The 17,649-nt window shown below is 52.6% G+C and overlaps 1 protein-coding gene across 26 annotated transcripts in view; it reads left to right on the top strand.

Moving 5' to 3' along the window:
- Positions 1 to 17,649, top strand: part of Nrxn2 (neurexin 2) — a 116,654-nt gene that overhangs the window by 88,801 nt on the left and 10,204 nt on the right. For 19 of the 26 annotated variants that reach the window (XM_041661811.1, XM_041661806.1, XM_041661812.1 and 16 more), the window contains 4 exons: positions 2,656 to 2,827; positions 6,600 to 6,689; positions 9,635 to 9,960; positions 11,927 to 12,005. In XM_041661811.1, coding sequence (XP_041517745.1) covers positions 2,656 to 2,827; positions 6,600 to 6,689; positions 9,635 to 9,960; positions 11,927 to 12,005 — 667 coding nt within the window. The remainder of the gene's footprint in view (positions 1 to 2,655; positions 2,828 to 6,599; positions 6,690 to 9,634; positions 9,961 to 11,926; positions 12,006 to 17,649) is intronic. The other 7 variants (XM_041661822.1, XM_041661813.1, XM_041661821.1 and 4 more) reach the window with 1 other exon arrangement.

Below are 17,649 nucleotides of genomic sequence, written 5' to 3'. Positions count from 1 at the left end.
GTTTGCTGTGGCCTCAGTAACCTGTCTGTGTGGTGCCACCTGGTTTCCTTGAGTTGTCTGTTTGACCTAGTCCTCTCTCTTCAGTCTGTGAGGGCGTGTGTGGCTTTGGAGTTGATGGCATGAGTGAGTTTGAAGCCCAGTACATTCTTTCTTTGCTCTATGTCTATGCAAGTCCCTGCAGCTCTCTGAGCCTCAGTTTCCCCAGGTGTGTGGGACACTGAGAGGGCAGAGACTTAATTAGGTCACATGTGTAATGTGCTCACTGCACTTAGGGGACCTGCAGCGTCCTGGTCACCTGCGACTAGCCACCTGGGCAGTGTGTGAGAGTCTGGACTTGCGGGGCTAGGGGATGATGCGTCCTCCCAGAGCAGGAAGGGCAGGAAGTCTGTGAGGTGAGATGTCCTTCTTCTTTCCCTCAAGCCTCCCCTGTGCAGGGCTGTGAGGGAGGCAGCTAGGCCTAGGTGCTGCAGAGGATGGGGGAGGATGCTGAGAAGGGTGGAGGTCCCAGGAGAGGCTGGCAGTGAGGGGGAGTTGGGTACCAGATGGGCTCCGAGCCCCTTGGGGGCAGCCCCAAGCCCCCTCCTCCCCCAGTGACACATCAGCTCCCACCACGGCGTCGTTAGCAGTTCTCAGAGAGTGGGGAGGCGGCAGCAAAATAAGAGAAAAGCAATTTGACGTTTCTAATAAAGCGTCGCTCCACTTTGCCAAATTAATTTTGACTCCCATAATTATTTGCTGTAGGAGCGGCCGCGTTCTCCCCACCGCCGCCTAATGAGGTAATTGGGGAATTAGGAATTAATGACTTTAACAGAAGTGACAACTGACTTCACATCGGAAGCAGCTCTGGGGAGCTGCCTCTCCCCCGGAGTGCACAGCTCCAAGCTTGGCTGCCTCCTAGGAAACCCAGGTGTCCTGCCTTCCAGCTCCTCTAGCCAGCCCTCTGCCAGTCCAACTCCCAGTCTGCCAGCGCCCTTGACCATTGTCACTGCCCAGGCGGGGCCTCGTGAGGGGGAGGAGCCCTCAGAGACATCCAAGGGGCTGATACTATTCTGGGTGGTATCATTCCTAACAATAGTAACCAGGAGGCTTGGCTGTTCCCTTGCCTGTGTGGGGAGCAGATGATGATCGCGTTTCCCTGGGGATGTTGTCTGTCTGTGGGCGGTGCATGGGCGGGGCTTGCTAAGCCTGTTAGGCAAGGCCGCCTCAGTTTCCTTACTTTACCTCCTTCGAGGTGGATGATAGTGTGTGTGCACATGTGTGTGTGGCTTGTTACCGATCTTAGGATGGGGAGAACTGAACCCCACAAGTGGGAAATAGATAGCCATGGGGACCATAGCTGCATACCCTGGTCTTCAACTCTGTCCTGCCCCTCAGCCCAGCCCTCACCTGGCTGCGCCTTCCCTACCCGCACCCCCAGGCTTTCAGCTCTCTTTAGATGTAGCTGACAACCAAAGGGTTTTCTTGCTCAGGCTGGAATGGGGTCTTTCACTGTGTTCGTATACTAGACTGGGTCCTCGAGAGTGATCCAGGGGCCCAAAGGAGCCTCCACCTCCTTGTCCTGTGGGAGGAGGGTCAGGAGCTGATTCTTGCTGTGTTCATGATGGCTGCTTAGGGCTGAGTGGGCCTTCCACCGTGGACCTGAAGGCAGGATAGCCCTAGCATCTCTCATACTGCACCCCTCAGCTCTGAATGAGTGTCTTCCAGACTAGTAGGCTAGAGACAAGAGCAAGGGTTTTGGAGGCGGGCCAGCTGGGATTCAGATGCTGGGTCCTCTCTTGTGAGCTGAGACTGAGACAGTCCTTAAGTCCAGCCTTAGTTTCTTCCTGGGTAAAATGTGACTCTGCAGGTTCTCCCAGGGCTACTCTGTGTGCTCTTGTGGACTCAGCAAAACCCCTCCTCTCACTTCAGCACCACTGGCCAAATTATTGTGGGTTGGACCCCAGGTGGCCTCGTCAGGGTTTCCTGTGTGTCTGGTTCCTGAGGTTGCGGGCTCTTTGCTTCCTTTCTGCAGGCCTTAGTCTTTATCTGTCTTCTGCCTGCTCCCTCAAGCCCCCAGTCCCACCCCAACACCCCAAGACCTTCCTTTAATAAAGCTGGCATAGCTCTATGACTCACTTTTCTTCCCTTGCCCCTCACCCGCTTCCAGAGTCCAGGCTACCCCTGATTCCATAGCTGCTGAGGTCAGAGGTCAGTCTTGGGACCAGACTGGGGTCTGGGGGTTCATCCTTGCCTCCGAGACTCTGAACCCTCCTGTTGTGATGTCTTAGGGAGGCCTCCATGTGGACTCTAGGGGCCCTTGCATAGCATAGGTGCTCAGGACACATCTCCAAATATTCTGGATGAGCCTGAGGGCAAGAGACAGGGGACTTGTGGAAAGGGCTCCATGACTGGTTCCCTAGGGAGTGGAAAGGGCTCCGTGACTCGTTCTGCAGCCCTAGGGAGTGGTCCACAACTGATAAGCCTCCAGGATGTTCTGAGGCCTGCATATGCTAGAGGGAAAACCTGCCCACTGCCCTGGGCAGTTGAGACCTGAGGAGGTGCTTTAGAAAACTCGTGGAAGGCTGTTGAGAGAGGGCTTTGGGAATCTCTGTAGAGTTGTACAGGAATAGATATTGGCCTCCTCCACATTGCTGACCTCTTCCTCCCCGTCCCCAGGACCAGGGCACTGTTGGGGTGATTTTTAATGTGGGCACCGACGACATTACCATTGATGAGCCCAACGCCATTGTGAGTGACGGCAAATATCACGTGGTGCGATTTACTCGAAGTGGTGGCAATGCCACCCTGCAGGTGGACAGCTGGCCAGTCAACGAACGGTACCCAGCAGGTAGGTGGCACAGATCCGCAGCGGAGACAGAGCGGCAACAAGGTGGTACAGGGTGGGGTCAGGCAGCCTCTGAGTGGAATGCTGTGGGGCGTGGCTAAGTGGAGAGGCTTGGGGAGGAAGGGCATGGCTATGGAAACGATTGGGTGAAACCCAGGTGGGGGCGTGGCTAAGAAAAAAGAGCTGTGAGGGTCCAGAGGTAAGCTGGTGATTTGGGGGGAGGATATTATTTGGGTGAGGTTGCAAGGTCAGAATCCAGTTTGAGAATGGGCAGAGAAGACAAAGGAGGGTAGAATTAGGGGATGTCTGATACCATTGAGGAAAGGTAGATTTAGAAAAGAGGGGCAGGGTGGAAACGGTGAGACCCATGCAGAAGTCTAGGAGAGAGACTCACAAGTTAATAAACACATCTTGGCAGGAGGCAAACCATTCCCCAAAACAGAACCAGACAAAGACCCAAAGTCAACCTCTGGAGATGCTGGAGAGAAGAGATGCCTAGAGACAGGATCCCAGTGTTTCAGGCAGTAAGGGGTCACGGTGGAAGGGAGAGAGAAAAGACAGAGTTCAAAGGAGGGTCAGACACCTTCAGTAGCCATCACAGGCAACACAGAAGGTGCCAGGATCTGTGCCTGGCCTGGGAACCCAGAGATGAAGACACAGAGAGACTTAGTTCCTAGGACCACAGCGGTGGTCAAGGACAAATCAAGGTCTTAGGAACCCAAGGGAGGGAGGAGGATGAGGCCATGGGGTGGGGGTTGGAAGCACAGGAGGGAGCCTTAGGGTGAGAGGAAGCCAGAAGAGGAGTGATGGAGGGTTCTGGAAATAGTCACAGAGACATCTGCAGAGATGGAGGCAGCTCCAGGATTGATGCAGAGAGATGCGGAGATGCTGACACACTCAGCTAGGGAGAGAAGAGGTGGACAGAGCCCTGCAAGAGGCAGACCAAGAGGGAGGGAGGGAGGAACACTGCAGGGAGAAGGTCAGGGACTCAGAGCTGTGCATGCCTGCTGCCTGTTACACAGGACCCCACTGAGTAGCAGGATGACCACCTGTGACCTCCATTGTCCTCACCAGAGTGACAGACATGAGCAGGACAAACCCTCAGGCTCACTCATGCTAAAACACAGAAGCCAGTACAGACAGGCTCAGGACTCACAGTCCCTTGAGATAAGAACTCCCCACACCCTCCTAGCAAACAGAGGCTGACATACTTGTAGGTCAGCCTGATATTCAGATGACCTCAGACATTCAGACAGTGACATGGATCCACAAGAAAACAGTTCTGTAGAGGGATGCTCGTCTACCCCAAAACCCTGGGTGTGTGTGGGGTCTGACATGCTAACTCTCCCACACAGGCCTGTCTGTGCTCCCTGTTCTCCTAGCCACAGCAGACCTTGACAGCCTAGGGCATCCGAGTTCTCTCTGTCTCAGGGGAACAGGTCCAGTCCTTTGTAGTAGTGAAGACATTGGCCTGTGTTGGACAGGGCATGAAGAGTTCACCACGCCCAGTCAGGCCTTATGCCCAGAGGAGCAGGCCAGAGCCTAGGAGGGAGGCATGATATCTGCTCTCCTCTGCCAGAGCCCCTGGATAGGGATAGGGAAAGGTATATGTCATCTCTTTCTTGCAAATCTGGGTATCTTTTAATCTTTTTGGGGTATGGGGGCAGGTTCTCTTTACATAGCCCTGGGGGTCCTGGAACTCACTATATAGACCATACTGGCCTGGAATTTACAGAGTGCCTCCTGAGTGCTGGGATTAAAGGGGTGTGCCACCACTGCCAGCTAAATCTGGGTCTCTTGAGGTGTGCACTGTGAAGGTAGCTTCTAAATTATTACGGAGGCCACTACAGCACTGAGGCATGGCCCCACACCTATCTTGTTTGTTTGAGATAGGGTCTCACTCTGTAGCCCTGGCTGGCCTAGAATTTGCTATGAAGACCAGGCTGGCCTTGAACTCACAGAGACCCACTTGTGTCTGCCCTTAGAGTATTGGGATTAAAGGTGTGCACCACTATACCGGGCCTCCCACAGCCTCTGGGTTCTGGCTCAGTGGGACCTGAGATCTAATACTGGATCTCTATTGGTAGATAACATAACCTGGGCCAAATCATGTAACCTCTCTGAGTCTATAGGGAAGGCTGGGTCCATTGCCCCAAAGCTCTTAAGGGTGCATCCTGCATGTGCACGTGAGCATAAGCATAGGTGGTCCAGAGAGCTATTCATAAGCAGGTATAGGCCTGCCTGTAGCCATGTGGTGCAGACAGGAGGAATGCCCCTGCCTCTGCATGAGTGGTTTAAATAAATGGAGTGGCCATATTTTCAAAGGAGATCATGTCCCTGTCCATTGTGGTAGGTTCACGGAGAAACACCGAAAGGCACGTTGACAAGCCCCTTCCACATAGGTGTGCATGCACACACACACACACACTGTCTCTCTCTCCTTTTCTATCTCAGGGGTAGGAGCTCGAGAGTGGAAAGAACAGGTGGGTATCCAGATGGGGAGACAAGGATGGAGAAAGGCGGAGCTAAAACTGGGGGAAGGAGTTTGAAGGAGAAAGGCTGAGGAGCTGGCAGGGCCTGCAGATGGAGAGAAATGGGGCCAAGGCTGGGTCAGAGGATGGAGAAGGGCGGGGCCTGGCTTTGCACAGAGCCTGACCATATTGAAGCGGGACTGAGATGAAGATGACAGCAGGGTAAAGGCCAGGGCAGAGCAGGGAACAGGCGATGGCAAAGGAGAGCAACAGGAGATGGGATGAGAGGGCTGTGGAGAAGGGGGGTTCAGTCTGGGTGAGGCTCAGTGGACACCAGCAGTGAGGTCCTGAATCTGTAGAGAACCTAGCGATCGCACCCATGCACACATGAACCCCAGTGGGCGAATTTGCGAAGGTGTTCTTGAAGGTGCTGGTCCAGGACGTAGGCTCCTGCGGGTGGCAAGTGAGAGCAGGAGAGAGTTCAAGCACCTAGCTCCCCCTCTCCGCATGGCCTTTCACCCCTTTGCCTGTGGGCATCCCCAGCCCTGCTCTGTAGCAGCAACCAGGAGTGCAGGGATCCGGGACCAGGTGAGCAGGCAGAAGCAGCTTGCAGGGAGAAAAGGAGGAGGTCTAGGGTGAGGGGACAGAGACCAAGGTGGAAGGGTATGGTTGGCCAGGGGTGTGGAAGGAGGTAGGAACCGGTGATGGGGCAGCTGGGAGCTGAGTCCAGGAGATAATGGGAGCTGGCAATGACTTTGGGAAGTGGTTTAAGGCTCAGCGAAATGAGTGTGCCGGGCACCCCCTTAAATGCTGCATAAACCCTGCTTAACCCCCCCCTCCCACGTCTAAACCACCCTGTAAACGCAGTAACCAGCTGGACCGCCCCCCTAACTTAAACCTGCTAAACGCCCCGCCCCCACCCCACCACGCTTCTTTGGGGTGGTGAAGGAAGTGGGCTCAGCCTCAACAGCTTGACTAGATAAACTTGTTTAACCTCTGACCTTCCAGCTGCGGGGTTTTCTTTCTTTCTTTGTTCTTTTTTTTTTCTTTTCCTTTCTGCTTCCTTTCCCTTTCCTTGGTTCTCCCTCTCCTTTGGGTTACTCTCGCCCCCAGGGTGGGGCCGGCTCTGGTGGAGCCTAGGGAGGGGCCCCTGGGAGAGGAGCGGCCCAGCATTCTCCCTGCCTCCCTCCTTCCTGTTGGATGTGGCTGCTTGCTGGGGTCTCCTGAGAACTGCATAATTAACGTTCTAAAGCCTTTGGACTGCGCTGCCTGAGAAACCTACTGTCTTTCTAAACTTTTCCAAGGAAACTTTGATAACGAGCGCCTGGCGATTGCTAGACAGAGAATCCCCTACCGGCTTGGTCGAGTAGTAGATGAGTGGCTGCTCGACAAAGGTAATTAACCAGAATTAATTAATTAATTAACTAACTAACTAACTTTAAAAACACTATCTTAAAGGTGCAGAGCTCTCTCCCCCGCCCCTTCGCTCCTTTGTCGTGCCCATCCCCAAGGGAAGGGACTGTTGTCTGGGCAGGATGCTCCCTTCCGCCCCCTGCGCTCTGGTGCTGAGAGGTGGTTTGGGAATAGGGAAGAGACAGCCTGGTGTCTTCCTAGACTGGCCCTTGAAAGATGGCGGTGCCCTCGGCACGTGCTGAGCTATGACGTCGGCAGCAGGAGGGGACACAGGCTAGAAAGCCGGGTCCCTCTGGCCAATTTCACCTAAGGGATTTAGTAAAGGGCCACGGGACACCTAAAGGTGGGAAGGGTTTGGGAAGCGAGAAAGGCTCAGCAGGCAATCCTGAGGGAAAGGACGAGCTGGAGTCTCTAAGGCCTTGGTCTCAGGCCCTTTAGAAGTAGTTCAGTCTGACGGGAGAAAGGGAAGGCGCGGCGCTCTCTTAGGGATTCTTTGACATTTCTGCCGTTGGCCTGCTGAGAAGACAGAGTGGGTCCCTAAGAGGCCCTTAAGTGGCAAGTGAGGTACTGCTATGTGAGAGGGAAGGCTTCTTGTCACCAGGGGAAGTTGGGGGCCAAGGGCATAGCAGTGTTATTCCTGTTGGAGGAGGGGCGAGCTCTGTACCTCTAAGGCTAAACTCTAGTGGGGAGCAGAAGTACTAAACCACCACTTAACCAGCTGATAACTGTGCTCTAAATGTCCATGGGACTTTCCCCAATAAAATCCCCCAAAGTAAATTCCAGCCCCTGAACCCATGGGGCCTAAACACGCTGATAACCAGATGTGATAAACCCACAGCAGGACACAAAAGTTAAAGGGACTGTAACAGACATGGCTAAAACCTGCACCCCCCCCAGCCGCATTGGGCTGCTCTCTCCAGCGGGGCGAACTTTAACCCTTTGAGGCATTCATGACAGGTGGGGGCAGAGGCCTTGGCCTCCTCTCCTTTATCCACCCTCCCCTCCTAGAATCAGAAAGGCCAAGGGAGGAGCCTGGGCTGAGGCTGGAACAACTGTGGTACTCACCCCCCCAGGTAGGTAGGGAGAGCTGTTGGAGAAGAAGATGACTTGGGGGGCCCTGGAGAAGGGAGGAGCTCCTTGGCCCTCACTAGTGGCAACCACACCTTCTCCTTAAGCCTATGTTTAGTTTACTCTTCTAGAAGAAAAGGAGGAGCTCACTCTTGGCCCAGTACTGACCCTGTGAGCCTAGCTCCCTCCTTGGTCTTGGTTCAGCCCACTTCATCTGCACCGTGAGAAGAAGGCATAGGCTGTTCCAGTTCGGGGTTGCATGGTCTTGGAGGGGATATTTTCTTGTCAGTTGCTGGGATACAGTAGGGGCTCAATAAATGTTTATGGAATGGCTCCACTTTCCATTTCTGGAACATCTGGAGCAGCAGATCCAGGGGGTGTAGTAAAGAGACCTGCAGCCCAGCAGGTTCGACTTCCAGAAGTCCACGTGGACATTAGTTTTATAAAGGCTCTGAGAAGACTTTCTGGGAAGGCATTCATTTCATGGAGAACTCATCTGGCCCTTAGGACCCTTCTCCCCTTTGTTCTCATTAGAATTCTTAGGCAGCAGCCTCTGCCTGTGTGGGCTGGGCTCCACCATATGTAAGGAAGCATGGCTGTTGGAGGGGGCATCTCTACTTGAGCCTGAAGGAGGAGGGTGCTGGGGGAGGAGAGTCTGAGTAAGGAGGCTGTGGAGACACTAATGACACATCCTCGGTTGGACAGACGTTTGGGAGTCCTGGAGAGCCTGTTTCTAAAGAGAGTATGGGTCACACGTTGGACTGTCTCAGCCCAGGTTTGGGGGGCAGGGGTCACAGGTCTCTAACTCTAAACAGATCTCTAACGAGGCACTAACCTGAGGCTAACAAGGGTTAAGGCAGGCCTTAAATGAAAGCAGCTGAAGGTCCGTGGGGGAGTGGGGCACAGTTGTACTCCATCTGCTCCCTCCCCAATAACACCAAAACCAAAGTTAAATCTAAACTTAAAAATAATAAATATATTTTCTAAAAAAAAAACAAAAACAAAAACAAACCAAACCAACAAACTCAGAGGGTTAAACTGACCCCCCCAGGTTCACTAAAACCAAAGCAAGCAGCCAAGCTCCCTACAGGGGCCATTCAGAGGCATATAACACTGCCAAGTGCAGGGCCGGGTTGGAGCTGGAGCAGTTCTATTGGCTGTCAGCAAGCCAAGCAAGGTCCCTTTAACATTTTCCTTTTCTGGGCTTGCATGTCCATACTGGGGGAAGGGCTGTGCTCCCCAGGGCCTGCCCTGGGCTAGGCAGCCTGACCAGCCATCACAGGGCACTATGGGTGAACCAGCCCAGAGCAGACCCACACTCTCTGTCCCCCATCTTGTTGCTTCCTCTGCTCACACTTACCAAGTCTACCTTGGCCTGGCAGGACTCCCTCCTGTCTCTGTCTCGGTTGCCACCGTCTACTGCTTTGGAGGACACCATGGCTTGGGGCTGGACATTGGGTGGGATGTTTGGGAGAGCCGAGAGAGAAGCCAGGGTGGAACTAAAGGATAAGGAAAAGGGGTGCTAGCCCCCGGGAGGGATCAGAAAGGGGGGCAGGTGCAGGTGGAGAGGCATGTGCATGGTGGGAACAGGGGGTGACCAGGCTCCCTTTCCTAGCCCATGCGTGTCCTGGCGACCCTCTCCTGTGGGGGTCCCACGTGACCAGGCTAGGGGCTCTGGTTAACAAGGACTTTCCCTTGGTTGTCTGCCTCTTCCTCATTCCTCCCCCATCTGCGTGCTGGCTCCCTCCTGGCTTCCACCTCCTCCCCCTGCTCTCTCCACTCTCCCATCCCTTCCTGGCCTACCTGGACTGCCTGCCTCTCCTCTGTCTGCTCCTCCCACCCCATCCCCAATCCCCAGGACGCCAGCTGACCATCTTCAACAGCCAGGCTGCCATCAAGATTGGGGGCCGGGATCAGGGCCGCCCCTTCCAGGGCCAGGTGTCCGGCCTCTACTACAATGGGCTCAAGGTACTGGCGCTGGCCGCCGAGAGCGACCCCAACGTGCGGACCGAAGGCCACCTACGCCTAGTAGGAGAGGGGCCGTCCGTGCTGCTCAGTGCGGAGACCACTGCCACCACCCTGCTGGCTGACATGGCCACCACCATCATGGAGACCACCACCACCATGGCCACCACCACCACTCGCCGGGGCCGCTCCCCCACAATGAGGGACAGCACCACCCAGGTGAGACCCCTTCTGGGCCTGGGAAGGTTCAAGGGGCTTTGGAAGTGGGATGGTTCTGGAGACAGCTCCTTCTGACCTTCTTGTCTTGGTGATGGTTCAGGAGAAGAAGGTCCTCACATGGTAATCAGTGATACTGGCCATACAGGGGTGACCACTGTTTCTAGGGGGTCCAGAATTGAGGGCAGTTGACTGGAGAAGCCCATACATCCTAGCCTGAGAAGGGAAATCTGCATGCAGATTGAGGGAATAGTGAAGAGGGTGACCATTCCAGAGCTTAGTGGGCCAACTGGAGTTGGATGGTGGCATCTTGGGCCAAGATGACACACTGGAGTGGTGACATGCAATCTCCCAGGGCAGAGACTGGTAGAGGCTAGGAGCAGCCTCTGCCTATGCTGGAGTCTCTCTTGGGTGACACAGGCCAAGACTAAGTCCTTGGCCTTCACATGTCTTCTACACGTGACTTGGAGCGAGAACCAAGCACCTCGACTGGCTAGGCCTCTGCCTCCTCCCTGGAGTGTGTGCTCTGAATGGCCGTGTAGAGTTCCTTGTGCCTTGTCTACACACACAGCCATCGGCAGTTCAGAGCTCCCTGGATCTGGTTGGAGTTTAGAGGGGGCCACACCAAGGACACAAGGCTCTGAGCAGCAGCCAGGTCTGGTTTTCTGGGTGTATGGGACTGCCCAGCAGCTAGGTTCCCTATCTGTCACCAATGCCTGTGCTGAGTACTGGTTATGGAGGGCTTGTACCTGTCACAGTGACCTAGCTGAGCCACCTCAACTCCATAGTGCTTCCGTCTTCCCTCCCCAAGTCACTGCTTTGGCTGTTGAGCCTGCAGGCCCAGAAGAATCTTGGGGGTGTCCATGAAGACATTTCTCCCCACTCCAGTCTGTTTTCAGCTTCCCCCAAGGTTAGGATTGCTGGGTTCCAGGCTCTTCTTTCTTTACAGTCTGTCTTGTAGAGACCCTGGGCTAGGCTGGCTAGGAGAGACAATCTATAAGGCTCCTTTGTCTTCGGTGCCCAGAGATCTGGGGGATCTGAATGCCCAGGGACTTTTCTCTAGGGAGTGGAGAGCCCTAAGAGGAAGGCCTAGGCTCCCCTGGACTGGCTGCCTGCCCACCCAGGCCTTCCAAATCACATCTGATCTTAATAGAAGAGGGTAGGCAGACCAGCCGTGTGGGAAAGAGAGTGGATAGCCCCAGAGAGATACTGGGGCCGGTGGAAAGAAAGGGAGCAAGGAGGCAGCAGGGAATAAGAGTCCATGATTTGTCCTTGGGCAAGGGCTGTTGGTCTAAAGTGGAAGCTAGGGAGCAGTAGGATGGGGCTCTCTCACTCTGGGTCTTGACCTCCACCCTGGCGTAGTCTCCCAGCCTCCCTTCTTCCTTGGACTTTGGGTCTCCCTCTGTGGCTCTCTTTCCTAACCCCCCTGAGCTTCCCCTCCCCCTCGGGCTCATTCATCTCAGGGATCCTCTTTCTTTGCCATCAGGAGGAGAGAAAATGCTGACAAAGTCGACTCCTGTTGTCATGGCAACCATAGCCCTAATTATTGTGAGGAGCCTGGTTCTCTCTGTGGAAGGGGGTTGGGAAAGATGAGAAGTGATGGGATGGGGAAGCTGGAGATGGGGAACCCTCCAGTCCCTGATCCCCCGTCTCTGTGCCATGGCCCTGCCCCAAGCACCCTGGACCCTGGGTATGCACCGAGCAGCCCAAGTGTGATCCCATCCCCCGCCTCTCTAGTGTAAAGGACTCAACACATGTCTGATCCTTGAGGGCCATGGGGACCACAAGGCTGGCTCTGTTTAGCATCCTTTAGCATGGGAAATTGAGAGGCCAAGTCACAAGTGATGAGAGGACTGGGCTTGGCTTTGGGCTTCTTTTCTGTGCTGCCCTCCAACCCTGGGAAGCAGCTGTGGGATCTGCTCACCCACTGGAACCCTCTGTTTCCCTATTCCTCCCCTTATCCCCCCAGAACACAGATGACCTCCTGGTGGCCTCGGCTGAGTGTCCAAGCGATGATGAGGACCTGGAGGAGTGTGAGCCTAGTACTGGTGAGTGCCTTTCCCCCCTCCCCTGCCCCGGGCCCCTGCGACGCTGTTGGGGAGGGGGGCGACTGTCTGCCACCTGGCCCCAGCCCAGGGTGTGCTGCAGGCTTTAGCTCTCTCCTGCAGTCCCTTTGTAACTCAGAAGACCCCAGGTCCCTCACATGCCCTCTAACAAGGTGCCTTTTGGTGTCCCATCCTTGGGGATAGTGAAGTCTTTAGCTGGGCTCCTAGGGGTGGAGAGCCAAGAGAAATTGGGAGAAAAGAGGAAGATGTGGTTGTAGAAACATGAGGAACTGCAACTCCCATTAGTTCTGGAATGGGAGGTGAGGAACTACAATTCCCACCAGCCTTCAGGTCCAAAACTACAACTACCATCAGCCCTGAAGATTGGCGCTCTCTTGGCCATTCATTGAGGTCTCTATTGGTGCTCCCTTGACCTCCTGCTCAGCCTCAGGTAACTGGTGCTCTTGAAAGGGTTCCCAGGTTGTCAGGCCAAGGTGGGCAGTTGATCCATGGAACCTCTGTATCAGTGCCAGACATACAGTCCCCCTGGGGAGATCCTAGCTTGAGGTGGCTGTAGGAGAACAAGCTGTGGGAAGGGCTACCTGAGCAGTGGTGACACAGGACTCTGCAAGGCTGCAGCTACAGAGAGAAGCTGAGCAAGTTGGAGTGGAGGCGCTTTGCATGCTGGCTGAGAGCATGAGAGTCGGGTGGCCTGGTGGTTGCTGGGCTGCTCATCTGAGCAGGTTGACAGTGGCCGAGCATTGGGGGATGGGCACTGGGGGCTGAGAGCAAGACTGGAAAAGGACTGACTGAATGTGGCTGGTGGGAGCTTCCCGTTGGGGAGCACAGGCCTTGGCTACAGCCTGGATGAGCCCTTGGGAGTAGAGGGGACACCCACATCTCATGCTTGGCTTCCCAGAGACTTCTCTACACTACCTTGCCATGGTTGTACCTGGGCTAGAAGTTTCAGCAAGGCTGGGGTAGGTGCATGCAGGGATGGAGAAGGCTGTGAATCCGACCTGGAGTCAGGGATCTGGAGGGCCTATCAGCTCCAGAAGAGACACTGAAGCCGAGGGCAGGCTGCCACCCAGTTAGAGTGTGGGTAGATAGGGAACAGTCATAGACAGTGGAGCCTTGGGGTCCTGGTCACAGAGCAGGAGCGGAGACCTCCATACCCACAGGCTGATGCCCTTCCCTGTATCTCTCTCGCCCCCAGTAGTTCAGAGCTGAGTGGGGCTGTTCTGTGGTCCTGCACCAGGGGCACTTGTGGGAAGTGCCAGCTTTTGGGCAGGAAAGCCTCTCTGTCCACAGCTCAGGGCCTGTGCTTCTGGGAGCAGATGCTCTCCTCTGCAGGAGGCCCCTGTGCTGGGAGCTACCCCTCCTCCTCTACATTGCAGATCCTTGGGCATGAGGCCTGTCCACAGCACCGCCCAGCACTGTCTAACCCATCAAAGCCATGGACAGTGACTGGGGATTCCTACAGCCGGCTTTGATGTAAATGGCTACAAAAAATGACCTGTGAGAATTCTGGGTAGGGAATGCCATGGAGAAGGGGTGCAGCCTCACCTTTCCTTCTGGGACACAAGCTCTGTGATGATAGATTTCTGCTCTACCTCCACACACACACACACACACACACACACACACACACACACACACACGGCTGGCCGGGGCCATACCCGGAGGGTCTGATGCCCCAGCCCAGAGTCTATCTAGAAGCTTGGGCATGAGCTACAGTGTGCTCTGCTCTCTGCTGTCCTGAGCTATTTCAGGCTCTCTTAGAATAAGAGGTGGTCCTGAAGGGTCATCTGCCCCAAGTCAGGGCTCCCAGAAATCACTGACCACTTACCATTCTTCTGTAAAAAGAGCCACTGTGTGAGGGGAAGGTAATGGAGGCGAAGAAGGACTGGAGACTGGGAGTGGGGAGGGCTGGTGTGTGGCCCAGCTTTGAAAATAAGCCCCGATGGCAGCAGCGCTGAGTGGTCCTCGGAGTGCCCAGGGCACTCACCTACATCATAATATTCCATAGCTCTGGAATGCCCACTGTCCTCATCTCCCCATGGGAAGCCAGGCAGGGACCAAGATGACTTCGGGGTGCCCTGGCTGGCCTGGACCATGTTCCTCCACCTCTCATCCTAGCCTCTCCAATCAGAGTCCACTTTGGGGCCCCAGGATAAGGAAGCTTCTGTACAGCACCAGGGGCTTGGCTAGTGACAGGCTGCCAGAGCCTGACCCTAGGGTGTCTCCCCTCCCCGCTTCCAGATCTTCATCCCTGGATGGGCGTGTGGACCGTGGGATCATCCCTGTTTGGCCTGTCCACCTCCCATCCCTTCCCTTCACTCAGCCCCTCCACAGACTCCGAGTCCTGTTCTCTCCCTGCCTAGTGAGCCTGTCATCTAGTGCATTCTTTCTCTCAAGGCTGGAGGGTCAGTCACACCGAGTATTGTTAGAATTTTCCCTAGCGGGAATTCCTTTAAGAAAGGACACACACCCACAGTTGGTAATATGGCATACCACGCTTGCTGGCCCAGATGTCCTGGCCTATACATTATATTTCCAGCCTGGCCCCTGCAGAACTGTGGACTTTGTACTCCTGAAACAGGAAGAACACAAAGACTTATATCCACATAGGCATAAATCCATATGCACACACATGTGCTCTGACCAGGGGAGCACACACGTACACTCATATATACATAATCACACACATGTACTGGAAGATCACATATTGCTACACACACACACACACACACACACACACACACACACACACACACACCATGTAAAGTGCAAACCATTTACACCCGGATCAACAGAGGCACATAGATGCTTAGATCCAAAGAGTCATGTGCATGCCCAGATAGATGCCCTGACATGAGAAACACAAAGCTGTATAGTGTACACAGTCCCATGAAGCATGCTGTGTACCAGAGGCACTGAGTGTCTCACGTGTATGTGTAGAGCTTCCCGAACACCCAGAGATGCCTCCCAGCTGCTGGCCTGCTCAGCCCCAGAGAAGCCACACCTGCACGTGCGCAGCTGCACGAAGGCACCCACACTCAGGGCTATGTGGAAACACACGCTGAGACCCACAGAGGCAGCTCTCACATGCTCACATCTGTCCATGCATAAGACATGCTCTGAGGCATCATGCACTGTGTGTTCAGACCTGTGTGCACACTCACCTGACTCTCAGAGTACACGCCTTGTGACATGTCCTTGAACTCACGGCTGGACATCCTTGCACAGCTCATAAAGGCATTTATCTGTGGACTGAGCCACCCGTGTAACACTCGCTCCCATATGTGTGCTCTCGGACTCCCAGATGTTCACGTATTTCCTAACCACAGACACAGCATTCGTGTTTAGGCATGGAACGCTCTCATGGAAGCATGCACACATGTTGAAATACGGAGCGGCGGGCTGTGTCCCGCCACCCGGCTAGCTTTACCCGAAATAATTACACGGAAACTGTATTCTTTTAAACACTGCCTGACCCATTAGTTTCAGTTTCTTATTGGCTAGCTTTTACATATTGATCTAACCCATTTCTATTAATCTGTGTAGCCCACGAGCTGGCTTACCAGGAATGATCTTAACCTGCGTCTGTCTGGAGTGGGAGAATCATGGCGACTCCCTGACTCAGCTTCTTTCTCCCAGCATTCCGTTCTGTTTACTCCGCCTACCTAAGGGCTGGCCTATCAAATGGGTCTAGGCAGTTTCTTTATTAATAAGAAATCACTCCCACATCATTTCCCCTTTTTCTGTTTAAACAAAAAAGAAAGGCTTTAACTTTAACATAGTAAAATTACATATAGCAAAACAGTTATCAAGCAAGAATTACAGTTACAATATTTATATCTATTTTATCTTTTATCATAACTAAGGAAAACAATAACTATCTATTCATTCTTCAACTCCATCAAAGACTCCAGAAGGATATAATACTACCTAAGTAAACAAGAAATAAGAAAACTCTAGAAATGACAGAGACATCTCACTGCCTGGACAGTCGCCCAAAGTTCCTTTGTACGGTTGGGGCATCCATCTTCAGCCTTCAGGCCCATAATATCCAGCAGACATTTCCATGAAGTAGGAAATTTCAAAGACAGTTCAGTCACTATCTGCTGTGTCCTGTAGAATGTCTCACAGACTCTTTCATGAGTCATGAACCCCAAAAGACCGTCTCACCTTTAGGCAAGTTCAGTAGTCCTCTCTCTGTGGGTTCTCTTTGTCCAGTTTATGCAACAGTCCAGTCAAGAACAGTTTCTTGCCCAAATGGCTATCAAACTCCATAAGGATCCTCTTCGATGCCTATCTTCTTCTTGAAGTAGATTGGTGCTGCCAGGAGCAGAGTGTCTCATTGTCATGAAAAGTCCTAAGTTATTAAAACATTAAATGCCATATTCTGCAGTCTTTGAAAGATATGAAGAATGTCTATCTAACTGAAATGTATCTCTATATATCTAGAAAATCTAACTAACATGACTACAAGCTTGACTATTATTGATGATTAACCATTAACCTATATTTCTTAATTATACATTTTTTAATGAACTACACAATCACAATACCTTAATCAATATCAGAAATACATATACATATAACAAAATTGACTGTAAAATCCACACCAATGCAAATTACTCATACCTATATCATTTCCCCCTTTAAATGTAAAAGAACATTTACAAACAATATTTTGGGAACATGGGCGCAGTTTTTTCTCTCCAAACTGCTTCCTGCTGAATGGGGGCGCTGTTAATCAGATCGTTTAGGGTGTAACCTGTGTGTCAGGTTCATCTCAGTTGGCAGTTGAGTGAAGTAATTTTGTGAAGATGTTCACAGCAACTTTTCGGGAGGTCGTGGTCTATCATACCAAATTGGGATAGAAGAAATCCACAGGGTCTGGTCCTCTGTGAAAACAAAAGAAGACCCTTTCCAAAGTATCATATCCTTAGACCCAAATTTTGAAATCGTAATACCTTTATATCCATTCTGGTTTAGCTTGGCAGCCCATGTAATGAAATGTCTGTCTGTACTTAGCTCCTTTACAGTCAAAAATTTTAAAGAAAACACAATGTACATAATCCAGACTCTCTGTGAATTTTCCATTTTTACGTGGCTTATTTTTCTTTATTTCTTTTAATCTCTTAACTATCTGTACTCTGTCTCTTTAAAGACTTTACCCTTTTTTAAAGACATTTACTTTATTCTCTATATTCTTATTCTTCTCTCTCTCAAGCCTATGTACATTCATCCAACACTGTGATCCACTGAGGTCTGTTATGTCTGAATCTGTTTTATTGTGAATCTGTAATATTTTTACTATCCAGGAGCATTTCTTAAAATGTTAAGCACTTCTTAAAAACTTAAGTTGCACCATGTACAGGTAATACGGTACCACCTGTGTCCTGCCCAGTCTAAACCTTACCTGTGCTGTTATTATGGTAATTACGGTAGTTCCTGCCAACCAGCACAGTTCAGCAAGGAGCAGCCGCTCCTGCCTCAGATCCATTTGGTGCCCCTGAGCTGTGCACAGTTCCAGGCACACAGCAAGTCCTCATTGGAGCCGCACTCAGTAGTTTAATTTTGAGACTGAGCATGCAGCACAGAAACTCTTTTTATCCAAGTTACAACCAAATCTGAC

The sequence above is a fragment of the Microtus oregoni genome, unplaced genomic scaffold, assembly GCF_018167655.1.
Source record: "Microtus oregoni isolate MIOR12 unplaced genomic scaffold, Mior012 000012F_ref0000307, whole genome shotgun sequence".
In the NCBI taxonomy this organism is placed as follows: domain Eukaryota; kingdom Metazoa; phylum Chordata; class Mammalia; order Rodentia; family Cricetidae; genus Microtus; species Microtus oregoni.
This window is presented reverse-complemented; position numbering and strand designations above follow the sequence as displayed.